At 41.3% G+C, this 23,719-nt stretch overlaps 1 protein-coding gene across 1 annotated transcript in view; it reads right to left on the bottom strand.

The window, feature by feature from the left end:
- The window catches only part of VRK2 (VRK serine/threonine kinase 2), a 68,688-nt gene that overhangs the window by 30,635 nt on the left and 14,334 nt on the right, over positions 1 to 23,719 (bottom strand). Inside the window, exons 3-8 of the mRNA XM_077813968.1 lie at positions 23,125 to 23,180; positions 22,493 to 22,562; positions 21,640 to 21,727; positions 21,377 to 21,485; positions 19,579 to 19,671; positions 5,246 to 5,378 (exon numbers count right to left, since the gene is read on the bottom strand). Of these exons, the coding sequence (XP_077670094.1) occupies positions 5,246 to 5,378; positions 19,579 to 19,671; positions 21,377 to 21,485; positions 21,640 to 21,727; positions 22,493 to 22,562; positions 23,125 to 23,180 (549 nt within the window). The remainder of the gene's footprint in view (positions 1 to 5,245; positions 5,379 to 19,578; positions 19,672 to 21,376; positions 21,486 to 21,639; positions 21,728 to 22,492; positions 22,563 to 23,124; positions 23,181 to 23,719) is intronic.

Genomic DNA, 23,719 nt, shown 5'->3' with positions numbered 1-23,719 from the left:
AGCACTGAGAAACTGCAAAAATTTGACAACTGGGTATAACTGGGGGCAGGTACCACCTTTTGCTGTAGGCTCTGGGTACCCTGAACCTATCACAACATCATCTGTCTGCACCATCCTTCCTATTTCATATGTTTTTAATCATTCTAGGTACTTGAGTGAAGATACATTAAAGAAAAGCTTTGTTAAACTAATAACATATTTAGAGGTGTCTCTCTGCCACTGAAACAAAAAGGGGAAGTAATTAATATTAATTATGTAAAGTGTTGGCTTGGAAAAGGAAAAGAATCAGGAGAATGATCCTGAAATTCACTGCACACACACAAATATACATTGGAGGGAATTTAACTTAGTTCATACTCTTATGTTCATCTATGATGGCAAATTAAAACTGGTCTTACACACTCAATGCACAGGTCTGGAGTATTTAAAAAAAGCTCAATATGTTAAGCGCAGTATATCTCCAGAGAAATTAGGTATTGACTGCATGCCTCAGTGAGTAGAAAATCTACAAAAATCCATATGATACACTGATCCAAATGTTACTTTTTAACAATTCTAACTATGTAACAAATTTTTAAAACATACATTTGATGCAGATATAATTCACTTTAATTATCAAGTAACAAGAATGTAATTCTATTTATACAGCACGGACTTTCAAAATGAATGCAAGACTATGTTCAATATGGTTCACTCAAATTCTATGTAAAAACTAAAACACTACAGTCTAATTTGGGGAATAATCTCCAATTTAAAAAAGGCATCCTCTAACCTCTCTTTCTTACAACACCAGAGCAAACAAGTAGCCAGGAAGACTGAAGTCTGTCAAGTTAGTTTAGAACCTAGGCCAGAAGCTCAAATGAAAATTAAGCACATAGCAACTCATGTTCCATACTGAATGATATTGATGGGAAGAGCAGATCTTAGGCTCACAAAAGACCGTCACAAAAATGCAGACTAGTAATGGAAACTGATACCATGGAATCGTTGTTTGGTGTCCAATGCTAAATAACTTCCAGGATCTCAGTATGATTCCCAGTGGATAACATCACAACAGCCATCATAACTGGGAAGCTTAGCAAAGAGTACATGGAATGAATGTGAATGAGGCTGGATTGCTCTCTCTATCCTACCTGTGATAGCAATGTTCATTTAAGTTAGTGGGAAGCTTGCAATGAAACTGCGCGGTACTTTCTTTGTGGAAAGGGGCAAATCAGTTTCAAGAGGCACTTTCAAAAGCCACAAATTGACATTTTTTGGAAGTCGAAACCAGATATCTCAATCAAACCACTGCACACTTTTGTACAGCTAATTCATAAATAAGAAAGAGTGGAAGTTTGAAGGTTTCCATTTGTCTAACTCAATATAACAAGTTCTACCACTCAGGTAGAACACCACATAAAAAAGCCTTAATAAATATTTTTGTTGTTGAAATATTTGACTTTTAAAATACTTTGGTATGGTACATATAGTCAGAAAAGCCCTTTGGAAAGAATCATATATACACACATGCATATATATAAAAATTAAAAATCAACTATGTTCAAAGAACAACATTAAGGCTGCACGTCAAGCATGCAAAAGTTAGGAAAAGCCAGAATCATGGTTGCCTGTGCAACCTTAATTTATCCTCCTTCTACATACGCATTATGATATCTAACTACTCACCACATACTGCTTTTTCCACAAGAGCCCTGCCTCATTCCCTGCACTGGACAGTGTGTGCTCCAGGTGAATGAGGGTTGTGAATGAGGATGTTGTCTGTAAGCCCTATGCGCCATTTGTTTCTGAAGTGGAAGTTTTGTAGTGAATGAGGTAGAGGACTGCAGGAAGAGTAAGGACGGTGTTGTGCTTAAGACAGTTGAATGCCACCATAGATAACAGGATTCTATCCCTGCCTTTGCCACACTACTGGACAAGCCACTTAAACTAAGCTTTTCACAGGAGCGGCTAATTTTGTGTTCCTCATTTTCTAGGTGCCCAATTTGAGACACCGGGGATCAGATTTGCAGACAGGCTGACAACTCCAGCTCAAATCAATGAAAGCTGTGCACAAAATGTGTTATAAAATGTTATGGAATGCTAAATTCCCTGAAAAAAAATCAAGCTCTGGTTGTCTCAAGTTGGGCACCCAAAATCAGTGGACACTTGAAAATTCTGGCCTTAATCTCTCTCTGCTTCAGTTTCTGATTTTAAAAAGGGGATAATATTTCCCTATTTCAGAGGCACATCAGGAAAATACTCATTTCTTTAATGTTTGTGAATCACTCAGATTCTAAGGAATGTAATACTTCTGTATTCAGAGCACGGTTTGAAAAGTGTGCAGGATATATGGCATGGGAGCACATACTGAACAATGAAGATAAAAAGAAATACTGCACAGCTGCCCATTCAGTGAGCACCACCCATCCTATGCACTGAATGAGGCTAGGGGTTCTGTTGAAAAAAATAGTATGTGATCATGTAATTAAAGACCGTGTCATGGCAAATGCACAAAGGGGCTGAATTAAGGATGCACAGACCACCATAAAAATCTGGCATTTTCTATCTTTCAAGTGTTTGATTTTGCAACCTTAATGTTTTTAAGATGGGCTTTTTAGTTGTTGTTTTATTTTTAATGTGATATATGTGTGTCTGCATGTGTATATAGATATAGTGGGTACACTCCCCCTCCCTCAGCTCAACGGCAGCCCAGATCTATTGATGTAATCACATTAGAGACTCCCCTTAGCAGCGGATGCCTTCACAACCCCCTTGGAAAAGATAACATGGTCCCAGTCTATATTAACTTCCATGGGAAATGTGTAGGGTTGGAGGGGAGATGTGCCCTCTGATGTTGCCTGGATTCTGCTCCCTTCTCCACATGGAACTCAGACCTGCAGCATGTGCTCTGCAGGTTCTAAAGAGAGGGAATTTGCCATAAGGGTCTTTTCTTACAACATGCAGTTGGAAGTGGAAAAGTCCAAGTCCTTCACAACAACTAGCTGCCCCAAGTGAATCCTCAACTGGTGTAAATCCTGAGAGATCCATTTTTTATAGCAGTTCAGGGTCTGGCCCCCTATCCCTATACTGTCTGGTGTCAGGCCCTGTAGATTTTTCTCTTGGGGCAAACTTTGCCCCTCACACATGACACTGAGATGAAATGGCAGTGAAGGGATATTTGTGGGGAGTTCCTTTTCCACAGCCCTCCCCATCTTACCCACCACCACCGTGGCTTTTGATTTTACCACAGAAGGGGATGATCTGACCTCTAATTTTGCTGGGGTGAGGAACGAAGAATTCACCCACTTACACCCAACCACAACCACCCTGTTCAAAAGGGGGAGGGAAATAAAAGATGCATCCCCTCCCTAGTACCAAGACTCTCAACTGCCTCCTGTTCACCAGAAAACTAAACCAACTGCTATGCCTGCCCAGGTGCTCAGTCCCAACTGCCACAACCTCCAGTTTCTCCCTTCAACAACACTCACACAGATCTCCAAGGGACAGTTTTCAGAGTGGTGCTCGTGCATCTAGTCACACAGCTCACAATAACAGGGTCAGGAAGGGACTGGAGCATATGTCCTCTTCACAACAGAATGTTTTCAGCAGGTGAAGCTGTGCAATTGTCTGAGCAGCATATACTTGACAGTCTTATTTCATTTTTCCTAATGACCAGCGTTAAACGACTGCAGGTTTTAACAGCGCTGGCAAATTATCAAGACCCTCTACATTACATGGTCAATGGTCCTTTTAATAGAAAAAGCAATAATATACAGTTGTTTGTGCCAACTAAAACTCATTAGAAAGTATTAGTTTAAGGTAACAGTTCAGCAGAATTAACAAGCACAAATTTCTACAGTTATCGTTTGAGACACTGTGGTCCTACCATAGCTAGCCACAGACAGCCAGTCCATTCTTTCAGGTTTAGAAAATTTGAGGGGGTGGAAATACTTAACAAAAATATTGTTTTGCAGCAAGAGTCAAAGTTTTTCAATAATCACCATTTTTCACTAGCATAACATTAGAATTGACTTTTTGTCTTGCTGACATAGCAACTAAGAAAGTTGTGTTACATTGACCATATTGATTGTGAACAATGCAGCCATCATTGGGACTCTGCAACATATATTTTCAATATTGACCTCCCACTCCCTTTTTCCATGGCTCTGTGGGTCTGCTATTGAATTTGGACTGCAGTATAATAAACAGCTAAGGTTTAATTAATGGTAAATGAATACAAGACATAGGTTATGACTTTAACTAATTAGGGAATTGTTGAATTAAGTCTGCCTTGGAATGCAAGGCAGTACAATCAATATCCAATAAAAGGACTATGTATGTAATTTACCTGCAAATGTGTTTCCAATACCATCAAATTGAGTTTAAATAAGTAAGATATATGAAAGGCTACTGGAAAAGATTTCAAAAAGTTAACACTTTGTAGCTTTAAAAAAGGATTCTCTCTATGTAGGAGGATGTCTTGAAATGGTGTGACACACAGACTGAAAAACAGGTGTAGATCTGCATAAAGGCATATTTATCAGGCCACAGAAATTCTTTAGGTAATGTGAAACTGCCAAACATCTCCCGCATCTCTACATTCTAGAGCAGGGATTCTCAAACTTCATTGCATCGCGACCCAGTTCTGACAACAAAAATTACTACACAGCCCCAGGACAGGGGCCCAAAGCCAAAGCCCAAGCCCGAGCCCCGCCACACCAGGCTTGGGGAGGGAGGCATCAAAGCTGAAGCCCAAGGGATCCAGCCCCAGGTGGGGCGCCTGTAACTGAGCCCCTTCGCCCAGGGCTGAAGCTCTTGGGCTTCAGCCCCGGGCAGTGGGGCTCAGGCTATGGCTTCAGCCCCAGGCCCAGCAAGTCTAACGCCAACCCTGGTGATCCCATTAAAATGGGACTGAAACCCACTTTGAGGTCCCGACCACTGCTGTTCTGGAGCATGAACAAAACAAACCACTGTACGATAGTATTATCAATATAAGCTAATGACCAAGTTTAAAGGCAAGTTTCTTTTGTAGCTTCTTCCCCCATCTTCCAGCCTACCTCACCCATTATTCTCTAAGTGTTAACACATTCCCCTTTCCCTTCACTAGAAGCAACATACCCTGCTGTGACAGGAGGTCACCACATAAGAGCTTCTTCTGATCAACCATCACCAATACCCACCACTTCTCCATAACATACTCCAGTTCACACAGCCTGATTACTTATTCTGTAATCACTCTTCTGAAATAAAAGAAGAAACCTACCTACTCCCTTGTGGGCATCTAAGCTGGTAAACTCTATTGTCCCATTATGGCCCTTTCTAGGATTTTCCTTATACTGTTTGTGGTTCCCATTGGGACAATATCGGTAGGAAAGTCCATAATCTGCAAGATAAACCTGGAAGAGATGAACAGACAAATGAATAATGCTTTTGTCCTTTGAAAGTATAACCTTTATAATTAAGTCTTAAGAAACGGATAGGTTAAGGACAGTCTTAGATCTACGTTTTATTAAACCAAATGGTGTCTCAGGATAAAATATGTACAACTGGGTGCTGTAACCGCCGCCCTCTCCATTTAAATCCTTCTTCTGCCATGCGCTTATCTTATTTCAAAGTCGAGTAGGATTTCCGTCTTTTTATTTTGCTCTTAAGTTCTTTTCTCTCCAGTTCGGCATCTAAGCATCATAAACCACAATACGTCCTATCTGTCCTCATGCAGCTTAAGGGGACCCCTTCCTCTCCTTCCTAAAAAACACACACACCAGATCAAATCTTTCAACAATTAAGATTTATTATACAAGTTCATAATGGCGAGGACTATAAAAGTGTAGAAAAAGAGTGAAAGTCACCTAGTTTCTCTAAAACACAAAATCCCAGTTTGCATATAGAATTTATCATGGTATTGCCAGTCATTAGACTGGTAGTAGCCACATCATCATCATCACCACCACCACCGCTGGTAACTCAGTACCAGAAACAGTTTTTTAAACAGAATGCAGAAATTTCAAGAAAAAGACAGAAAGCAATCAGAAAAAAAATGTTCCTCGGTTATGTTGAAATATTTACATTGAAAATTTTTAAGAAGTTTTACAAGCACAGAATCAAACTGTATTGGCAGACCCAAAGGGGTTCAAAAGAGTTGCATCGGTTATAACAAAGAACAGATTTTGGCCTCCACTGTGAACTCCAGGAAGAGTTCATTTATTATGACATTTATCTTCAAATACAAGGCTAGCATATTCTTCAAGATTTGTGGCTATATGCACGCAAGTACCCAAAGAGAATACATACCTGCAAGGGGCTGAATACTGTACGTGATATGTACTTTAAAAAAAAAATTCTTAATGCTTATCCATGTGAGTGAATATTAATAATAGAGCAGACTGAAGATAGAACTACTGTAGCAAGCCTCACATTTTACAGCAATCTCTATTAAGCAGTATTGTTTAATGGTTAGACCAGCAGACAGTCAGGAGAACTGTGTTCTGTTCTCAACTCTGCTACAGTCAGTGTCACTTTCAGCAAGTAATTTGACTTCACTGTGCCTCAGTTTCCCCATCTGAGTAATGCAGGTAAGGACTGCAGAAAATGTCTATTCTACCACTTATATACTTTAGACTAAGGTTGGTTTTGTGGTACACCATTTTCACATGCTTGCCTGACCTTTGCCCTTCACCTATTACTAGAACTGGTCAACCTAAATTACGTTGTGTAAATATTCACAGTGCTTCTTACCACGTAATATGCTGCACATTCACAGAAGACAGGTAGTACAGGCCAGATCCAAAACCCATTGAAGTCAATGTACAGACTCTCTAAATAGGTAGTATAATGTAAGAATACAAGAAACTAGTTTTCTTAGTATAATCTTTAGTAACTTTTGTTTTCCATTTAGTTTTAATAGGAAAAAGTTTATCTGGTAACAGAAGAGCTCTCTGTGCTTTAAATTTAATTATATCATTGTTGGTGGGTTTCACTCCTTCCTACATCCCTCCCCAGGAAAAAAACACGACCACTATTTTGTAACGCATGCTGTTAAATGACTGATTCCTGTTTGTGCTCCAGGCAGCTTCAGATTTTGGGCTGTTGGCGTCATGGTTTTACAGTTTCTGCTGTAGGATCTGTGCTTATTTGGAGCGTGTAAGCTGGGATAAAGCACTCTCTTCCTGCAGGGTGATGTGTTTAAGATTACTGAGTATGTTTTTCACCTGACGGACTGTACAAACTGTGATACAAGATTAAAGACTGTAGGCACCATTAGGAAATCTGGGACAAGGCACAAGCTTTGCTGGGTTGACCCAGTGATTTTCTCCCATGTTCTCCAGTGTATTCTAGATGCTCTGGTACCCACCCTAACTGAGCCTGAAGTCAATAATGCACTGAGTCAGTGTGGCAGGGCACTGATTTAAAACTACCATATCATCAAGCTTAGTGATGTGGAGGGGAGCCTTCCCCATATGGTGTGGGCTGTGGTGGAAAGATGCTGTACGGTGTGTTCTTCCCTGGCTAAGTAGCAGCATTTGGATTTTGCTTGACTGTAGGGTCTTTGGCAGAGATAGCTGGGCAGGTATAGATAAAATGACACCAAACTGAACCAGACCCCTAAAAAGCATGGCCAAGTTTTATATTAAATTTAACAGGTTTTTAGCATGTTAGAGAAACAACAGAGCAGCATGAGTGAAGGACATCAAGGCATCTCCACACTTCCTGCCCTGCTGGAACCACAGGATGTGTCTATGTTGCACTTAAACACACGTTTGCCCTGTGTCATTTGACTCTGGCTTGCAGGACTCAGACTGCAGGGCTGTAAAACTGTAGTGCACAGAATCAGACTTAGGCTGGAGCCAAAGCTCTGGGACCCCTACAGCCCAACCCCAAACATCTACACCACAATCTTACAGCCTGAGCCCCGCAAGCCCAAGTCAGCTGACACAAGCAGGCTGCACATGTGTAATTACAGTGTAGAGATACCCACAGAGAGCTGGTGAACTCACAAGTAAGCCTGTTTTCAAAAGACACCCAAATGTCATGAAAAGTATCTCAACTTTGGGATACTTAGTAAACCAAACATTTAAGTTCACTCATCATTAGTGTAGTTGCCCAGTCTAGTTCTAAATGACTCCAGGGAGGAGGCTTCCACCACCTTCCTTGGAGGACTCCTACAACTTTCACTATCAGCAGGTTTTTCCATGATCATGGGATTGATCCCATACCAGTGAAGTCAGTAGCAAAACTCCCTTTGATTGCAATGGAGATAGGATTTCACCCTGGAAGTTTTATCACCAACTTCAGTGAAAGCAGGAGCAGGCCATGTAGTCTAAATGATCCTTTTCTTAATTTAATCTCATTAGTTGCAATTACACCCCTTTTCCCATGCTAAATAACTCCTCTTCCAATCCGGTTTTCAGCTTTTGATATTGCAGATCAGGGTATCCTTTGAACTCACTACATACATTGGTGGGGTTTTTAATTAAATGTTTTTCATTATAGGAAGGGGAGAAAAAGCCCCTGACTGTAACAAAGAAAGAAAAATAAATACAAAAGTTAAGTACAACTTTTAGCCCATACTCACCATGTCATAAAACAACAATTAACATCTGTTCACTGCTTTACGTTGCAAGAACCAAATAAAACAGGAACAAGCCATAGGAAATGAGAAAAAGAGAATATGTAGGACAGTATGTCAGACTGAAGAAATACCATGGAAAGCTAGGAAGCTGTTTCTAGACAGCCAATCTGTTTGTTTGGCAAGGGGTTGAACTTGGTTGGTTTTGTTTAGTTTTTGTTTTATTTTTCATGTAATTATGTACTGGACCCAGCAGTTCTTACTTAATTTCATGCATAAGTGTGCCTATCACACACGCAAATACCAGATATGCATGCACAGATAAGGCCAGTTATGTGCCTAACAGACGTAGGTGCTCATTTGTATGCATGAAACCTGATCATAATGCTTATATTTAAATACTTTAAACAAATGTTAAACAACAAAATAAACAGGGAACTTATGCTACCCTAGACCAATTAGTTAGGATATTCCACGGCATTCTCTTTTAGACTTGTGATGGGGTACACGAACCCCACTCTGGGCCAGAATGGGTTAATAAGAGCCTATAGGCCTTGCCCTGCTACACCTACTAAAGGGGTCAAGCCTGGAGGGAAGAGTTAAAAGGGCTGGAGCTGACCAGGAAGGAGAGCAGCTCACTGGCTCTCACTCAATTCTGAACAGAGCTGGGGGAAAAGGAGTATAACAAGACAAGGGTAGAGATGTAGGTAGGGACAGAGCTGCAGAGAGGCTTGAAGGGTGGTGGTGGTGGGGAAGGATGAATATTAAGAAAAGAGAAACCATTAGAGAGAGATCGGAGAAGGGGACGGAGGGAAACAGTCCGAACAGAAGGTCAGGAAGGTAATCTTGGCAGCGAAGAGGCGTGAGGAAGGAGAGCTGGAAGAGATCAGAAAGGAAGAGGCTGAGAAGTGATAAGAGTACAGGGGAAGTGTTGTGTTGAAGCATATAATTTTGAGGGGAGGGAAGATACAAGGTTTGCTAAACTTTGAATCTTGCTGAACTGTAGTGGGTAAAAGGAGACAAAAACATCATCTCGACTTGTATACGTTTTTATATAAACAGCCAAGTGCCAGCTGGACTGAGTTTCGTTAGAGTGCAATGACCCCCAAGTACTCATGAGGTCACTGGTGTACCTAACAATGAACCAGGAATATACAGAAACAGAAAGAAATGGCTATATCTGGGCATCAGACACTGCTTTAGCTTGAACAAATGGATAAGGGCTGTGTTGGCTGACCATTCCTCTGGGCATTAAGAGAGGAGCACAGTAAAACCATTAGCATCTTCATGATCCCAGATGTTCTGGAAGTCCCTCCACTAATGACGACCTTGTCTCATCAAGGGGGAAATCTTTGATACATGCAGGACACAAGTAGACCAGTAAGAATGTCAAGCCATTGCTATAAGATCAGCTGAGTCTGAAGCAATTTTTGGGAGATGAGGTTTAAATTCTCTGCTCCCCTTCCTTCTGTGTCACTTCATCCCCATTCTATTTCCTATCTCTTTCCTCTTGGATTCTGTATAACCGATTCCAATGAACATTTGGAATTAACTGATTCTATAAAGCTATAATCAGCAAGACAGACCAAGACAGTGTACATAGCCTTGCCCCAATGTGCTGAGAAGACTGGTGGAAGGAATCATGCCAACCTCAGGTCACCCCAGATCAGGGAAGTAAGTGAAAGTTCAAAGGTTAAAGCTCAAATTTTTACAGCTAACCTGTCTGCGCACTGTATCTTGCCTGTAACACATGGGATGAAGGAAGCAACAGAGACAGATATTTCCTTTTTCTGTCATCTGTTGTTGTGTGAGTTTGTTGTGTTTGCTTAAAGAGCAGGAATAATCTTAACAACTGCCAACTCAAAATCCAGCAGTGGATTGATTTTTTTCCCCCCTCCTACAAAGACTGCACCATATCTTGCCAATACCAAAAATCAGCACTTATCTCTGAAGGATTTTATTCACTGTAAATGAAAGGAAAGAGAATTTTCCCAGACTCAATAACCACTTAACTTTGGAAATCCAAATATTTTAAATTTTCTATTATTAATTTTCTGTTATTAATTAATCAGCAGATGAGAAGATTTCTATACTTTGGATGCCAAGGGAAAGCAGGCTGTAACACAATCTACAGTTAACTTTTCAATATTGTAACAGTAACGTGAGGATTCTAGTAACACTTTTAAGCCACACACTCTATCATTACCAGAGTGGGGAAGTATTTTGGAGAAGAAATTGATTAGGGAGGGCTCCGAAGAGTATTGCCAACTCTAACCATAAGTCAGGAACCAGAAGTCATGAGATTGGCTTAAACATAATGAGATTTTAAAAAGCATGTTTGGGGTTCTTGTGTTAGAATATGTAAGGATCATGTTTGCAAGGTTTCTTCAGTTGCTACCTGGGCTAGAAACTTTTTTTAAATTAAATTTAAGATTCTCAAGTAAAAACCTCATTCCAGCAGATGTGGCTTTAAGGAAAAAAAACCAATATTGCGATACTTGCAATACAATCTTGAGAGTTGGCAAGGCTGCATATATGAAATGTATGGATGCCTGCCCCAGTAATCCATAAAAATGATAAAACTAAAGTGTTTTAAACAGACACCCTCCCAAGGCTTGTTTTACTTAAATCAATCTCTCTTTGATTTTAAAGTGTTTGTTTAATGGCAGTCAATCAGCTGTCCCTTTTAATAGCACCAGGATTTGAGGAGGTTAATTAATTCAGTTTTGTCATTTGGGGTCTATATTAATAATGCTCACTCTGCATTACCACCTGAAAAGCTATTGCCGTGAAGTGAATTGTCTTTAGACCCTGAACAATACTGAAATATTTCAGTATAGCAGCCGTGTTAGTCTGTATCCGCAAAAAGAACAGGAGTACTTGTGGCACCTTAGAGACTAACAAATTTATTTGAGCATAAGCTTTTGTAATCTACAGAAATGCAAGATCTTGTGTAATGACCCTTTTAAAATAAAAACAGGAAAGATTCCCACTAAAAGTACTATAATGCAGAACAGCAGAACTTTCCAAAATGGAATTTGGGGAACGAGAATGAATCAGACTAGGTTTTCTCAGTACAAAGTTATACATTTAAAAGGTCCTCATAATACTGTAATAAGCTAAAGAATAAATGTTTGGAACTGTGTATGCAGATATGCATGCCAAATATGCATCCATAAATCCTAATAATTGCATGTTCAATGACAAATGTAAATAATGGCTGTAAATCTACATGCACAGTTCTGAAAGTACAGACCTGTCTAGGTCTCTGAATGTAACATGGAATAAGAAAATAAACTTTTTAAAACTGATATCATGTCTCCTAACATTACTGTACTTACTGGCCTGCCTAATGTGATTTTTAAATAAATCTGTTTTACACATAAGTGACAATGCATCTTGACTGATATTGACAAAAATGGATTAATTTGGATTTTTAAAAAGACCTTAAATCTTAAAATTGTGACACATTAACCCCCCTTCCATTACAAAAACAAATCCCACACAGTAATTATTCGGTAGCAAAGCCTCCCACGTGCTTCAAGCATGGAGCTAGAAGTCAGTCAATAAGAGTTCTATTCCTGATTGTGCCTATTTCTGACTTGCCATTAGCCTGGCACTTAACAACCCTGTGTTTCAGTTCCGTCAATTTAAAAGCAGGGATAATGTCACCTACCTTTTTTAACACACTGCGAAGGTTGGATGAAATTCCATCCTCAGCATGAAAGAGCTAGAGTCAAATTTCATATGAATGGTGCCGGGAGATTCACGTAGGATTATCAAATTAAGAATAAAACAGTACTACTAATGATGTTACAAAACACATGACGCGGGGTGAAATATCACCGTCTTCCTTTTTGGTCAATGGAGCTGCCATATAAAATCTCATGATGTATTGCTTTGTTAGTTGGATAATAAATTTGGATCACCAGCATATTAGAAAGCTCACTTAATTAGGCCCAGAACTCAGTGATGCTATTGTTAGTGCAAAAAGCAATAAACTACTGTGTGAAACACAAAGGCTGATCCTGTATGGCCCCTGAGCAGTGAACTCTTACTGACATGAGTTCAAGTTGTGGAAGCAGACAGCTTTCAGGATCAGGCCGCTGGTGATGATTCCAGGTGAAGGATTATTCAGTTATGTGGTGTATGTACAGCTGCTCATTTGAAAAGGTTAGATATAATGCTGTCAAGATGTTACTCTCTGTTCTCACACACCGCAAATAGACTGTATAAATATTTTAAGATATACAGGAAACTAACTATGGAAGATTTCCTTTACATTCTAGTGAACAATAGTCCCATGGCTAGCACAGGTACATTTATCTTAAAATATGTTTATAACATCCAATCACTACACATGCACCCAGAGATTTTTGAGCTGTTGTGCGTCAGACCCTTGGCTGGTGTAAATTATTACATCAAATTAGTACAGTAGTTCCACTGAAGTCCATGTACACCAGTTGAGGATCTGACGCTGTGACTCAGAAATTTGATTCTTTTTGAGCTCCTTCTTTTATTACAAGCACTCGATGCCTCCTCATTTGCCTGGGAATTCACAAATAAAGTTCAATCCCTGTTCTACCCCTATCTAATACAGGCAAGTATTGTAAGTCCCTCCTCTCCTTCCCCTTTCTAACACGGAGGTTACATTTTAAGTTACTATAGAAAAATATCCGAGTGCTTCTACAGGAGAAAAAAAAGTCACTCAATGCAACTAGATCTGTCAGCAATAAACATGCACATCGTGCACCCTGAGTTACATAGCCAAAATTATTTTTATTGCTACAAACTAAATTAAACTTCCATTCAAACCTCTGTCCACTGACCCAGTCACCTTGTTTTCAATTTGAGTGATTTTAGTACTCGTTAAAGTGAAGGACTACTAATACTAAACAGCATGAGGCACGAATCACAAACCGGCTAATATATAAGTAACTAATCAAAGACTATTAAGACTCAAAACCTTTTGCAATTACTAAACTGACTCAACAGCACAAAGTGATTGCAACATGAAAAATCACTGCATTTTAGCATTATCATAATAAAACATGGAAAGCTAAGATGGAAAACAATCTGTGTTGTGCTAATAAGCTTAGATAGCAATTAACTTGTTTCTCCAAAACTGTCTCCCAGATTCATTTGTCTGGTGAACACCATAAGCTGACAATGGACTATTACAGAAGTCTACAAGAAGTTGTTTCAAACCACCATGGTAACTTTTAAGACATATTTAAACATAAGACAGTTTAAAGAAAGCTGAAAAATTAATGTTAAACAGTCATATGAGCGTAATATTTCTGAATGCTGAAATACAGAAAGGGAACTGGGAAATAAAGTAAGCTTTTGGAGTGGTTTTTGGGTCGTTCAATGGTAAACACCTCCAAACAAAGTGAAATAACACTTTGGCAATACTTGTCTGTCACAGAGGACAGTGTCATAGAAGTTGGAAGAAAATCAAATTGTCCATTAGAGCTGGTTGACGTTTTTCAAGGGAAAAGTTCACATAAAAATGGCCCTCATTCAAAAATGAAATTTTTGTCAAGAACAGTCAAAAAATTTCCCCATGCTCTTTTGGTAAGTTTTTCAATTGTTATATAAGACATAACCAAAATGGTTTTTATTCAAAAATGAAAAGTGTAAGAAACAAAAATGGATCCATTTCAAACACTATGAAATGAAAACAACTTCAAAAATTTCAGCATGTTTCTTGAAAATGGGTTTTCACTTTATGGCCACTCTACTCCCTTAGTAATAGCACCATCTTGATCTTTCATCAGCAGATCTCAAAGCACTTCACAATCTGCTGTATGCTAAAAGCATACAGTAGCCTTCATATTATTCACCTACTATACCTCTCTACAATGAACAGGACAGGAAAGTAAAAGCCACAGTGCTTATAACAATACCAGAAAGCCAGGAATATCTTGAGAAACTGAATACAATGGGCCAGATCCTTAACCCGTGTAAAGTCCCTTTGCACCAGTCCAGATGGCATAATATAGAAGAGCCATTAGGCTTCTCCAAGTTACTCTATGGGCCATTTTGACCCCTGGCAGCCACAGGATCAGGGGACCTGAAAGGTGGTTTAGCAATGCCTTTCCTTGCTTCTCTCCTTAGCTGCACTGAACATAAGCTTAATAGAGCTGAGGATCTAGCCCAATGATTCACACTTGATAAGATGGTGTCCATACTATAAGTTCTCTAAGTCCTGGTTTACACTAGGAGTTGAGGTCGAATTTAGCAGCGTTAAATCGATTTAACCCTGCACCCGTCCACACAACGAAGCCCTTTTTTTCAACTTAAAGGGCTCTTAAAATCAATTTCCTTACTCCACCCCCGACAAGGGGATTAGTGCTGAAATAGGCCTTGCCAGGTCAAATTTGGGGTACTGTGGACGCAATTAGATGGTATTGGCCTCCGAGAGCTATCCCAGAGTGCTCCATTGTGACCGCTCTGGACAGCACTCTCAACTCAGATGCACTGGCCAGGTAAACAGGAAAAAGCCCGCGAACTTTTGAATTTCAATTTCCTGTTTGGCCAGTGTGGCAAGCTGCAGGTGAGTGTAGAGCTCATCAGCAGAGGTGACCATGATGGAGTCCCAGAATTGCAAAAGAGCTCCAGCATGGACCGAACTGATCACTGTATGGGGAGAGGAATCCGTGCTATCAGAACTCCGTTCCAGTTTTCGAAATGCCAAAACATTTGTCAAAATCTCCCAGGGCATGAAGGACAGAGGCCATAACAGGGACCCGAAGCAGTGCCGAGTGAAACTTAAGGAGCTGAGGCAAGCCTATCAGAAAACCAGAGAGGCAAACGGCTGCTCCAGGTCAGAGCCCCAAACATGCCGCTTCTATGATGAGCTGCACGCCATTTTAGGGGGTTCAGCCACCACTACCCCAGCCGTGTTGTTTGACTCCTTCAATGGAGATGGAGGCAACACAGAAGCTGGTTTTGGGGACGAGGAAGATGATGATGATGAAGTTGTAGATAGCTCACAGAAGGAAGCGGAGAAACCGGTTTTCCCGACAGCCAGGAACTGTTTCTCACCCTGGACCTGGAGCCAGTACCCCCCGAACCCACCCAAGGCTGCCTCCCAGACCCGCCAGGCGGAGAAGGGACCTCTGATGAGTGTACCTTTTAAAATAGTATACATGGTTTAAAAGCAACCATGTTTAATGATTAATTTGCCCTGGCATTTGCGGCTCTCCTGGATGTACTCCCAAAGCCTTTGCAAAAGGTTTCTGGGGAGGGCAGCCTTATTCCGTCCACCATGGTAGGACACTTTACCACTCCAGGCCAGTAGCACGTACTCGGGAATCATTGCAGAACAAAGCATTGCAGTGTATGTTTGCTGGCATTCAAACAACATCCGTTCTTTCTCTCTCTCTGTTATCCTCAGGAGAGTGATATCATTCATGGTCACCTGGTTGAAAGAAGGTACTTTTCTTAAGGGGACATTCAGGGGCGCCCATTCCTGCTGGGCTGTTTGCCTGTGGCTGAACAGAAATGTTCCCCGCTGTTAGCCACGGGGAGGGGGGAGGAGCTAGCCACGTGGTGGGGGGAAGCAAAATGTGACCTTGGAAAGAAAGTACATGTGCTATGTATGTAATGTTAACAACAAGGTTTACCATGAAAGAGTGTACCCATTGTTCTATAAAATGTGTCTTTTTAAAATACCACTGTCCCTTTTTTTTTTCCTCCACCAGCTGCATGTGTTTCAAGGATCACAGGATCTTCTCCTTCCCAGAGGCTAGTGAAGATTAGAAGGTGAAAAAAAACGCACTCACAATGAAATGCTCTCTGAGCTCATGCTGTCCTCCCACACCGACAGAGCAGACAAATGCGTGAAGGCAGACAATGTCAGAGTGCAGGAAAGCACAAAATGACCGGGAGGAGAGGTGGCGGGCTGAGGAGAGTAAGTGGTGAGCTGAAGAGAGGGCTGAAACTGAACGGTGATGGCAGTGTGATGAGAGGAGGCAGGATTCAATGCTGAGGCTGTTGGAGGATCAAACTAATATGCTCCAGCATATGGTTGAGCTGCAGGAAAGGCAGCTGGAGCACAGACCGCCGCTACAGCCCCTGTGTAACCAACCACCCTCCTCCCCAAGTTCCATAGCCTCCTCACCCAGACGCCCAAGAACGTGGTGGGGGGGCCTCTGACCACCCAGCCACTCTAACCCAGAGGATTGCCCAAGCAACAGAAGGCTGGCATTCAATAAGTTTTAAAGTTTTAAACTTTTAAAGTGCTGTGTGGCCTTGTCCTTCCCTCCTTCACCACCCCTCCCAGGCTACCTTGGCAGTTATCCCCCTATTTGTGTGATGAATGAATAAAGAATGCATGAATGTGAAGCAACAATGACTTTATTGCCTCTGCAAGCGGTGATCGAAGGGAGGAGGGGAGGGTGGTTAGCTTACAGGGAAGTAGAGTGAACCAAGGGGCGGGGTGGTTTCATTTGGTTTCAACAAACAGAACTTTCACACTGTAGCCTGGCCAGTCATGAAACTGGTTTTCAAAGCTTCTCTGATGCGCACCGTGCTCTCATGTGCTCTTCTAACCACCCTGGTGTCTGGCTGCGCGTAACCAGTGGCCAGGCGATTTGCCTTAACCTCCCACCCCACCATAAATGTCTCCCCCTTACTCTCACAGATATTGTGGAGCGCACAGCAAGCAGTAATAACAGTGGGAATATTGGTTTAGCTGAGGTCTAACCGAGTCACTAAACTGCGCCAGCGCGCTTTTAAAAGTCCAAAAGCACATTCTACCACCATTCTGCACTTGCTCAGCCTGTAGTTGAACAGCTCCTGACTACTGTCCAGGCTGCCTGTGTATGGCTTCATGAGCCATGGCATTAAGGGGTAGGCTGGGTCCCCAAGGATAACTATAGGCATTTCAACACCCCCAATGGTTATTTTCTGGTCTGGGAATAAAGTCCATTCCTGCAGCTTTTGAAACAGACCAGAGTTCCTGAAGATGCGAGCATCATGTAACTTTCCCGGCCATCCCACATTGATGTTGGTGAACCGTCCCTTGTGATCCACCAGTGCTTGCAGCACTATTGAAAAGTACCCCTTGCGGTTTATGTACTCGCTGGCTTGGTGCTCCAGTGCCAAGATAGGGATATGGGTTCCGTCTATGACCCCACCACAGTTAGGGAATCCCATTGCAGCAAAGCCATCCACTATGACCTGCATATTTCCCAGGGTCACTACCCTTGATATCAGCAGATCTTTGATTGCGTGGGCTACTTGCATCACAGCAGCCCCCACAGTAGATTTGCCCACTCCAAATTGATTCCCAACTGACCGGTAGCTGTCTGGCGTTGCAAGCTTCCACGGGGCTATTGCCACTCACTTCCCAACTGTGAGGGCTGCTCTCATCTTGGTATTCATGCACTTCAGGGCAGGGGAAAGCAAGTTATAAAGTTCCATGAAAGTGCCCTTACGCATGTGAAAGTTTCGCAGCCACTGGGAATCGTCCCAGACCTGCAACACTATGCGGTCCCACCAGTCTGTGCTTGTTTCCCGGGCCCAGAATTGGCGTTCCACTGCATGAACCTGCCCCATTAACACCATGATGCCCGCATTGCCAGGGCCCGTGCTTTGAGAGAAGTCTGTGTCCATGTCCTCATCACTCTCATCACCATGCTGACGTCGCCTACTTGGCCCGGTTTCGCTTTGGCAGCTTCTGGTGCTGCATATACCGCTGGATAATGCACATGGTGTTTAATGTGCTCCTAATTGCCAAAGTGATCTAAGCGGGCTCCATGCTTGCCGTGGTATGGCATCTGCACAGAAAAAAGGCGCGGAACGATTGTCTGCCGTTGCTCTGAGGGAGGGGAGGGAGGGAGGGACGACTGACGACATGGCGTACAGGGTTGGCTTACAGGGAATTAAAATCAACAAAGGGGGTGGCTTTACATCAAGGAGAAACAAAAACAACGGTCACACAGAATGGCTCCCTCAAGGATTGAACTCAAAACTCTGGGTTTAGCAGGTCAATGCTCAAGCCACTACGCTATCCCTCCCTCTGGTATTTCAGGCAGGACTGAATCTCCATTAAAGTTTTCAAGCTACCCCTGACAGACCTCACCAAAACGACTGTCAGCCATTGATTTCACAGTGGGGGTGGAGGCAGCAAATGAATACAAAACAAATCTGGTCTATTTCTTGTTTTGATCCACTCCATCTATCTTTTACATCTTTGGCTGGCAGCAGACGGTGCAGTAGGACTGCTAGCCATCCTCATCTCCTGCCTGCTCACCATAAGATGGTACAACAGGACTGCCTGCAGGACAAAAGAGAATGACCTGGTTGAGTCACTTCTAATTTAGTCCCTGCGCCCATATCTGCCCAGGCGCTCCTGACCGATCTTACCAAGGCGGCCAGGAGCACCTTGGACACAATGAGGATGGTTTTCAGGCCTATTGCACCATCTGCTGCCACAAGGCAATGGGTTGCTGCTGCTGTGTAGCAATGCAGTATCACGTCTGCCAGCACCCAGGAGACATACGGTGACAGCGAGCTGAGCGAGCTCCATGCTTGCCATGGTATGGTGTCTGCACGGGTAACTCAGGAAAAAAGGCATGAAATGATTGTCTGCCGTTGCTTTCACAGAGGGAGGGAGGGAAGAAGGGCCTGATGACATGTACCCAGAACCACCCAAGGCAATGTTTTTTGCCCCATCAGGTATTGGGATCTCAACCCAGAATTCCAATGGGCAGCGGAGACTGCGGGAACTGTGGGATAGCTACAAACAGTGCAACACTCCAGAAGTCGACGCTAGCTTCGGTAGTGTGGAAGCTCTCCGCCGAGTTAATGCACTTAGAGCATTTTGTGGGGGGGGGACACACAATCGACTGTATAAAAACGATTTCTAAAAAACCAACTTCTATAAATTTAACCTAATTTCGTAGTGTAGACATACCCTTAAGTGGAAAGGAAGGAAAACTGCATAGGACAGAATGAACATCAACAGTGAAAGTGCTATGGCAACAGTATACAGTAATTGTAAAAGATACTGTGTTTACCTCATGTGGATTTGTGTAGCCCAGAAGTAGATTTGCTGCTTTAATGTCACCATGAACATACTCATTTTCATGCATATATTCCAAGGCATCCAACTAGGAAAAAAGTCCAAAAGGGAATGTTTATTTATTATTATTCTCATTATCACCTAAACATACTTCACTTATTCAATGAGCCTCAACTGCCACATTATAGGCTAGAATGTAAGGTAATGATCTGCCCTGCATTAGCAGCAGCCCTCCTGGTTCCCCTGGGACAAGGGATAGATTATATTGTTCTGGGTCTATGCCCATCTCAGTGTACGCTGCCAGATGCATAGGAAAGGAAAGCAAAGCCAAGACTCTGGCCATTTCCTGCCCCATTCTGTCCACTTCCTTCCACTGTTATAATGCAGGTAGCTGATGCTGGAATGTAAGGGCACATGCCAGCTGGGCCACATTTTATCCCTATATATCTACCCTATAGATCTTTGAAATTTGTAAAATCTCTTTAAATGTGATTTTAAGGTCTTTTTTCTCATGTTCCATTAATGAAACTAATACTGGAAGGGCTGGGGGAATTCCTAACTCTCCAAAGGGATAACATATCTGGTCCTGATGGTTCACAAAATATTGGACCTTAAGACTGTTAATAGGTCTATGACTAATTATTGCTAACCCTGCACTTCAGATCAGGAGAGGTACTTTCATATTTGATGAGAAGAGACACATGTTTACAGTGGACTGATTTACACAAAGAAAAAAAATGGCTGTTTGAGAGGCACCCAGTTTTGGAATGTTAAAACCACCGGTCCATCAGTGAAAAGAGATTAGTGACAGAATGCAGGGAAGATGGTAAAGGGGCAATATAAATGCATTTTATTGCATTTATTTGATGATACAGTAGACCCTTGCTATAATGCCCTTTGCAATAGCAAACCTTAAGCTATAGCAAACATGGTCCCTGGATCCTGCCTCCAGCTCCACCTGCTGTGGTGGGGGGTTGAGAGCTCCTTTGGCCCCAAGACTGCAAGTTTGTGGGGGGGGGGGGGGAGGAGGAGAGAAAGGGGGCGAAGTGCTCCTTTGGCCCTGGGGCCACCGGACGAGCATTCCCTTGCCATACCGCACACATGGCTTGGATCCCCAGGGGTTTGTTATAGCAAGGGGTACTGTGCCACTCTCTCACAAAACAAATGGCATTCCCAAACGACACAGCATATAATCACCCATCAATCTATGCTAGTTTAAAGGAATTTGAAAACAATGATGATACATGTACAATCCTACAGGCTTATTTTGGCCTGTACAATGATGAAGATGTGAAATCAGATTAAATATCCTTCTGCATAACAAAGATGGTGGTGCTGAAAGCACTGTGGCCAAAATTGTCTAACCTGCCTGGCTAACATTAGGCACCTTCAAAATCTCTGAAAATAAGGCCACTTAGCTGGTGTGTCCAAATATGGGTGTAGGCGCCTAACTTTAGGCATCCATATTTGAACATTTTGTCTCATCCTGTTACTGAGCCTGATCCAAAGCCCATTGAAGTCAATAGAAGTTTTTCTATTCACTTCGGCTCAGGCCCATAGAGACCTAGTGTAAAGAGGATCTAGTTTCCACTCCTAATCAATAACACTCAGTTTCATAAAAATGTAATTTGAAGAGGAAAATTAAGACTGTGATTCAGGATGATACTTAAGTATCTATGCAACTTCATGCTGACTTGGGACCGAAATAGATCTCAGCATTTCACAAAGAGCAGATGCATTAGGAGAGTTCAATACATTAAAAACAGAACCACTTCCTTCCCCTCTGCACTTACCATTCGGGCCCCAAGTTGAAGAACTGTTTCTTTTTTAAACCGGTGTCCATCATTGTCCAAGATTCTTTGCAGGTCTACACCTAATCTTTCCATGACCATGAATCTGTAACTATTAGAAAATACACAAGTGAGGAATCCTTGTAAGACACGGGGTACAGATAGCTTTATATCAACAAGCTCAAAACATACTTCATTTAATTGAAAATAAATCTTCGGGCAACTATGAGCCCAACAGCGTTGACTCCAGTTCACCTTGTTATTACCTTTTTCCATTGTATTCAGCCAAGCCTGATCCCCAGAACACCGGAATTCCTAAAAATCCTATTTGTCTGAGCCTCATCCACTTTTTGACTGTCAAAATAATAATAGATAAGACAGAATTTAAGGTAGTTTGAGAATCTACAGTTTAACCTTAGTATTTAACTATCATTAGAATCTTTGTTGTTAAAATGAAAACACATACAGGTAACTATTTTAACCTAACAGCCCAATTAAAAAGTTCAGCAAGTAACTTTCTGCAAAAGTAAAGCTCTGTGTTCCTTTGATATATGCTTCTCTGAGTCATAACAACACAATAGGAATCCAGTCAGCAGCTGAGAAAAACTAATTCCTTTACAAACTTTACTTTTTGAATTTACCTTCTTGAATAAACAGTGGATCAACAGAGTATGCAATTAGGCCTCAATCGAGCAAAATACTTAAGTACATGTGCAATTTTTGCTCATCTGAAGTCATTGGGACTGCTACTATGAGTAAAGAGCTTGCAGGTTCAGTGCCTAAATTACTACTAAATCTTCCAAACACTTATGCATGTGAGTAACTTCATTCCTGGAACGGTTATTGGCAGTACTAGCCTTACTAAGTAGTCCTTGCAACACCTCTGTCCATAGCCTAAAATATGGACTATGGAGAGAGGCTAGTTCTCCCTCAGATTTGTCACCCTACTAGTCCTGATTCTATTTTCACTTAAACCAGTGAGAATAAAACTAATGTAAACCAGACCAGAATCAGTCCCAGTGTTTGAAGTATGCTTGATATAAAAGCTTCAAGATATCAATTGCTCTAATTGGAAAAATATACCTTTTAATTTTATTTTGTTTTGCTGATATTACTTACTGTGCTCTTGTTTTGCAGCTCTCTGGTAAAACTTCAATTCAGAAAACAAAGGCCCATTTTCAAGATATTCCTATAGAGGAACAAATAAATTTGGTATGATAAAGTGAGTTGGGGGGAAAAAAAAAAAAAAAAAAGGAGTTCCTAAATAATAATAGTTCCAAGTGGGTTAAAATCCATTTTTTTTAAAAAAAGATACACTAGGACATTTGACAAAAGTTATTTTACATAAAATATAGCCAGTATATTGTTTTAAAAACCAATCACTTCTGTTGGCAAAACAAGCTGTTCACTGCAAATGCTCAAAGGAAAACATGTAATACAGACCAACACAAGTACTATTTAGGAAATTAAATTAATACATTTTAACTTCAGTCACTGTATATTCTTAAATATGCAGTCTGATTCCCCCCCTCCCCTCATTGTGATGTCCATGGTTAGTAATGGAAGCAAAGAAACAGCAAGCATTAAGGAATCACAAAACACTCCTCCAGCAGACAAATTATGCTGTGATGGAAGAATGGCACACACAAAAAACATGCAATGCAACTCAATGCTCCAAATAAGAATAAATAGAAAATACATGAGAAAATGCTAGTACTTTAAATAATTTAGAAGTGAGATATGAACATTACCACTTTAATTACATGCACAGCCTCATCTTCTACAGGAATATGAACATGAGAGGAAGCTGTAAAAATCAGAGAGATGGTGATGAAACTTCCTCCAACAGTCAATATAATTGCAACTAAACAGCAAAACATGTAGTTTTGGTCAAAACAAAAAAAAGAGGGTGGGAGGAGAGGGGAAGGAGACATTTCTCAAAACTGTTAGAAATGTTTTCCTTTTGAAATTTTGTCCAAATTTCAAAATTAAAAAAACTTCAACCTATTTTGATAATACTTGTATGTATTAATCCTACAGTAGAAACTCAGAGTTACGATCACCAGAGTTACGAACTGACCTGTCAACCACACACCTCATTTGGAACGAGAAGTATACAATCAGGCAGCAGGAGAGACAAAAAAAAGAGCGAATTTAGTATAGTACTGTGTTCAACGTACACTATTAAAAGAAAGGGAATGTTTAAATAAAAGATTTGACAAGGAAACTGTTTCTGTGCTTATTTCATTTAAATTAAGATGGTTAAAAGCAGCATTTTTCTTCGGCATAGTAAAGGTTCAAAGCTGTATTAAGTCAACGTTCAGTTGTATACTTTTGAAAGAACAA

Source organism: Eretmochelys imbricata, chromosome 3, assembly GCF_965152235.1.
Source record: "Eretmochelys imbricata isolate rEreImb1 chromosome 3, rEreImb1.hap1, whole genome shotgun sequence".
In the NCBI taxonomy this organism is placed as follows: Eukaryota; Metazoa; Chordata; order Testudines; family Cheloniidae; genus Eretmochelys; species Eretmochelys imbricata.
Note: the sequence above shows the minus strand (reverse complement) of the source record. Positions and strands in the feature narration are given on the sequence as shown.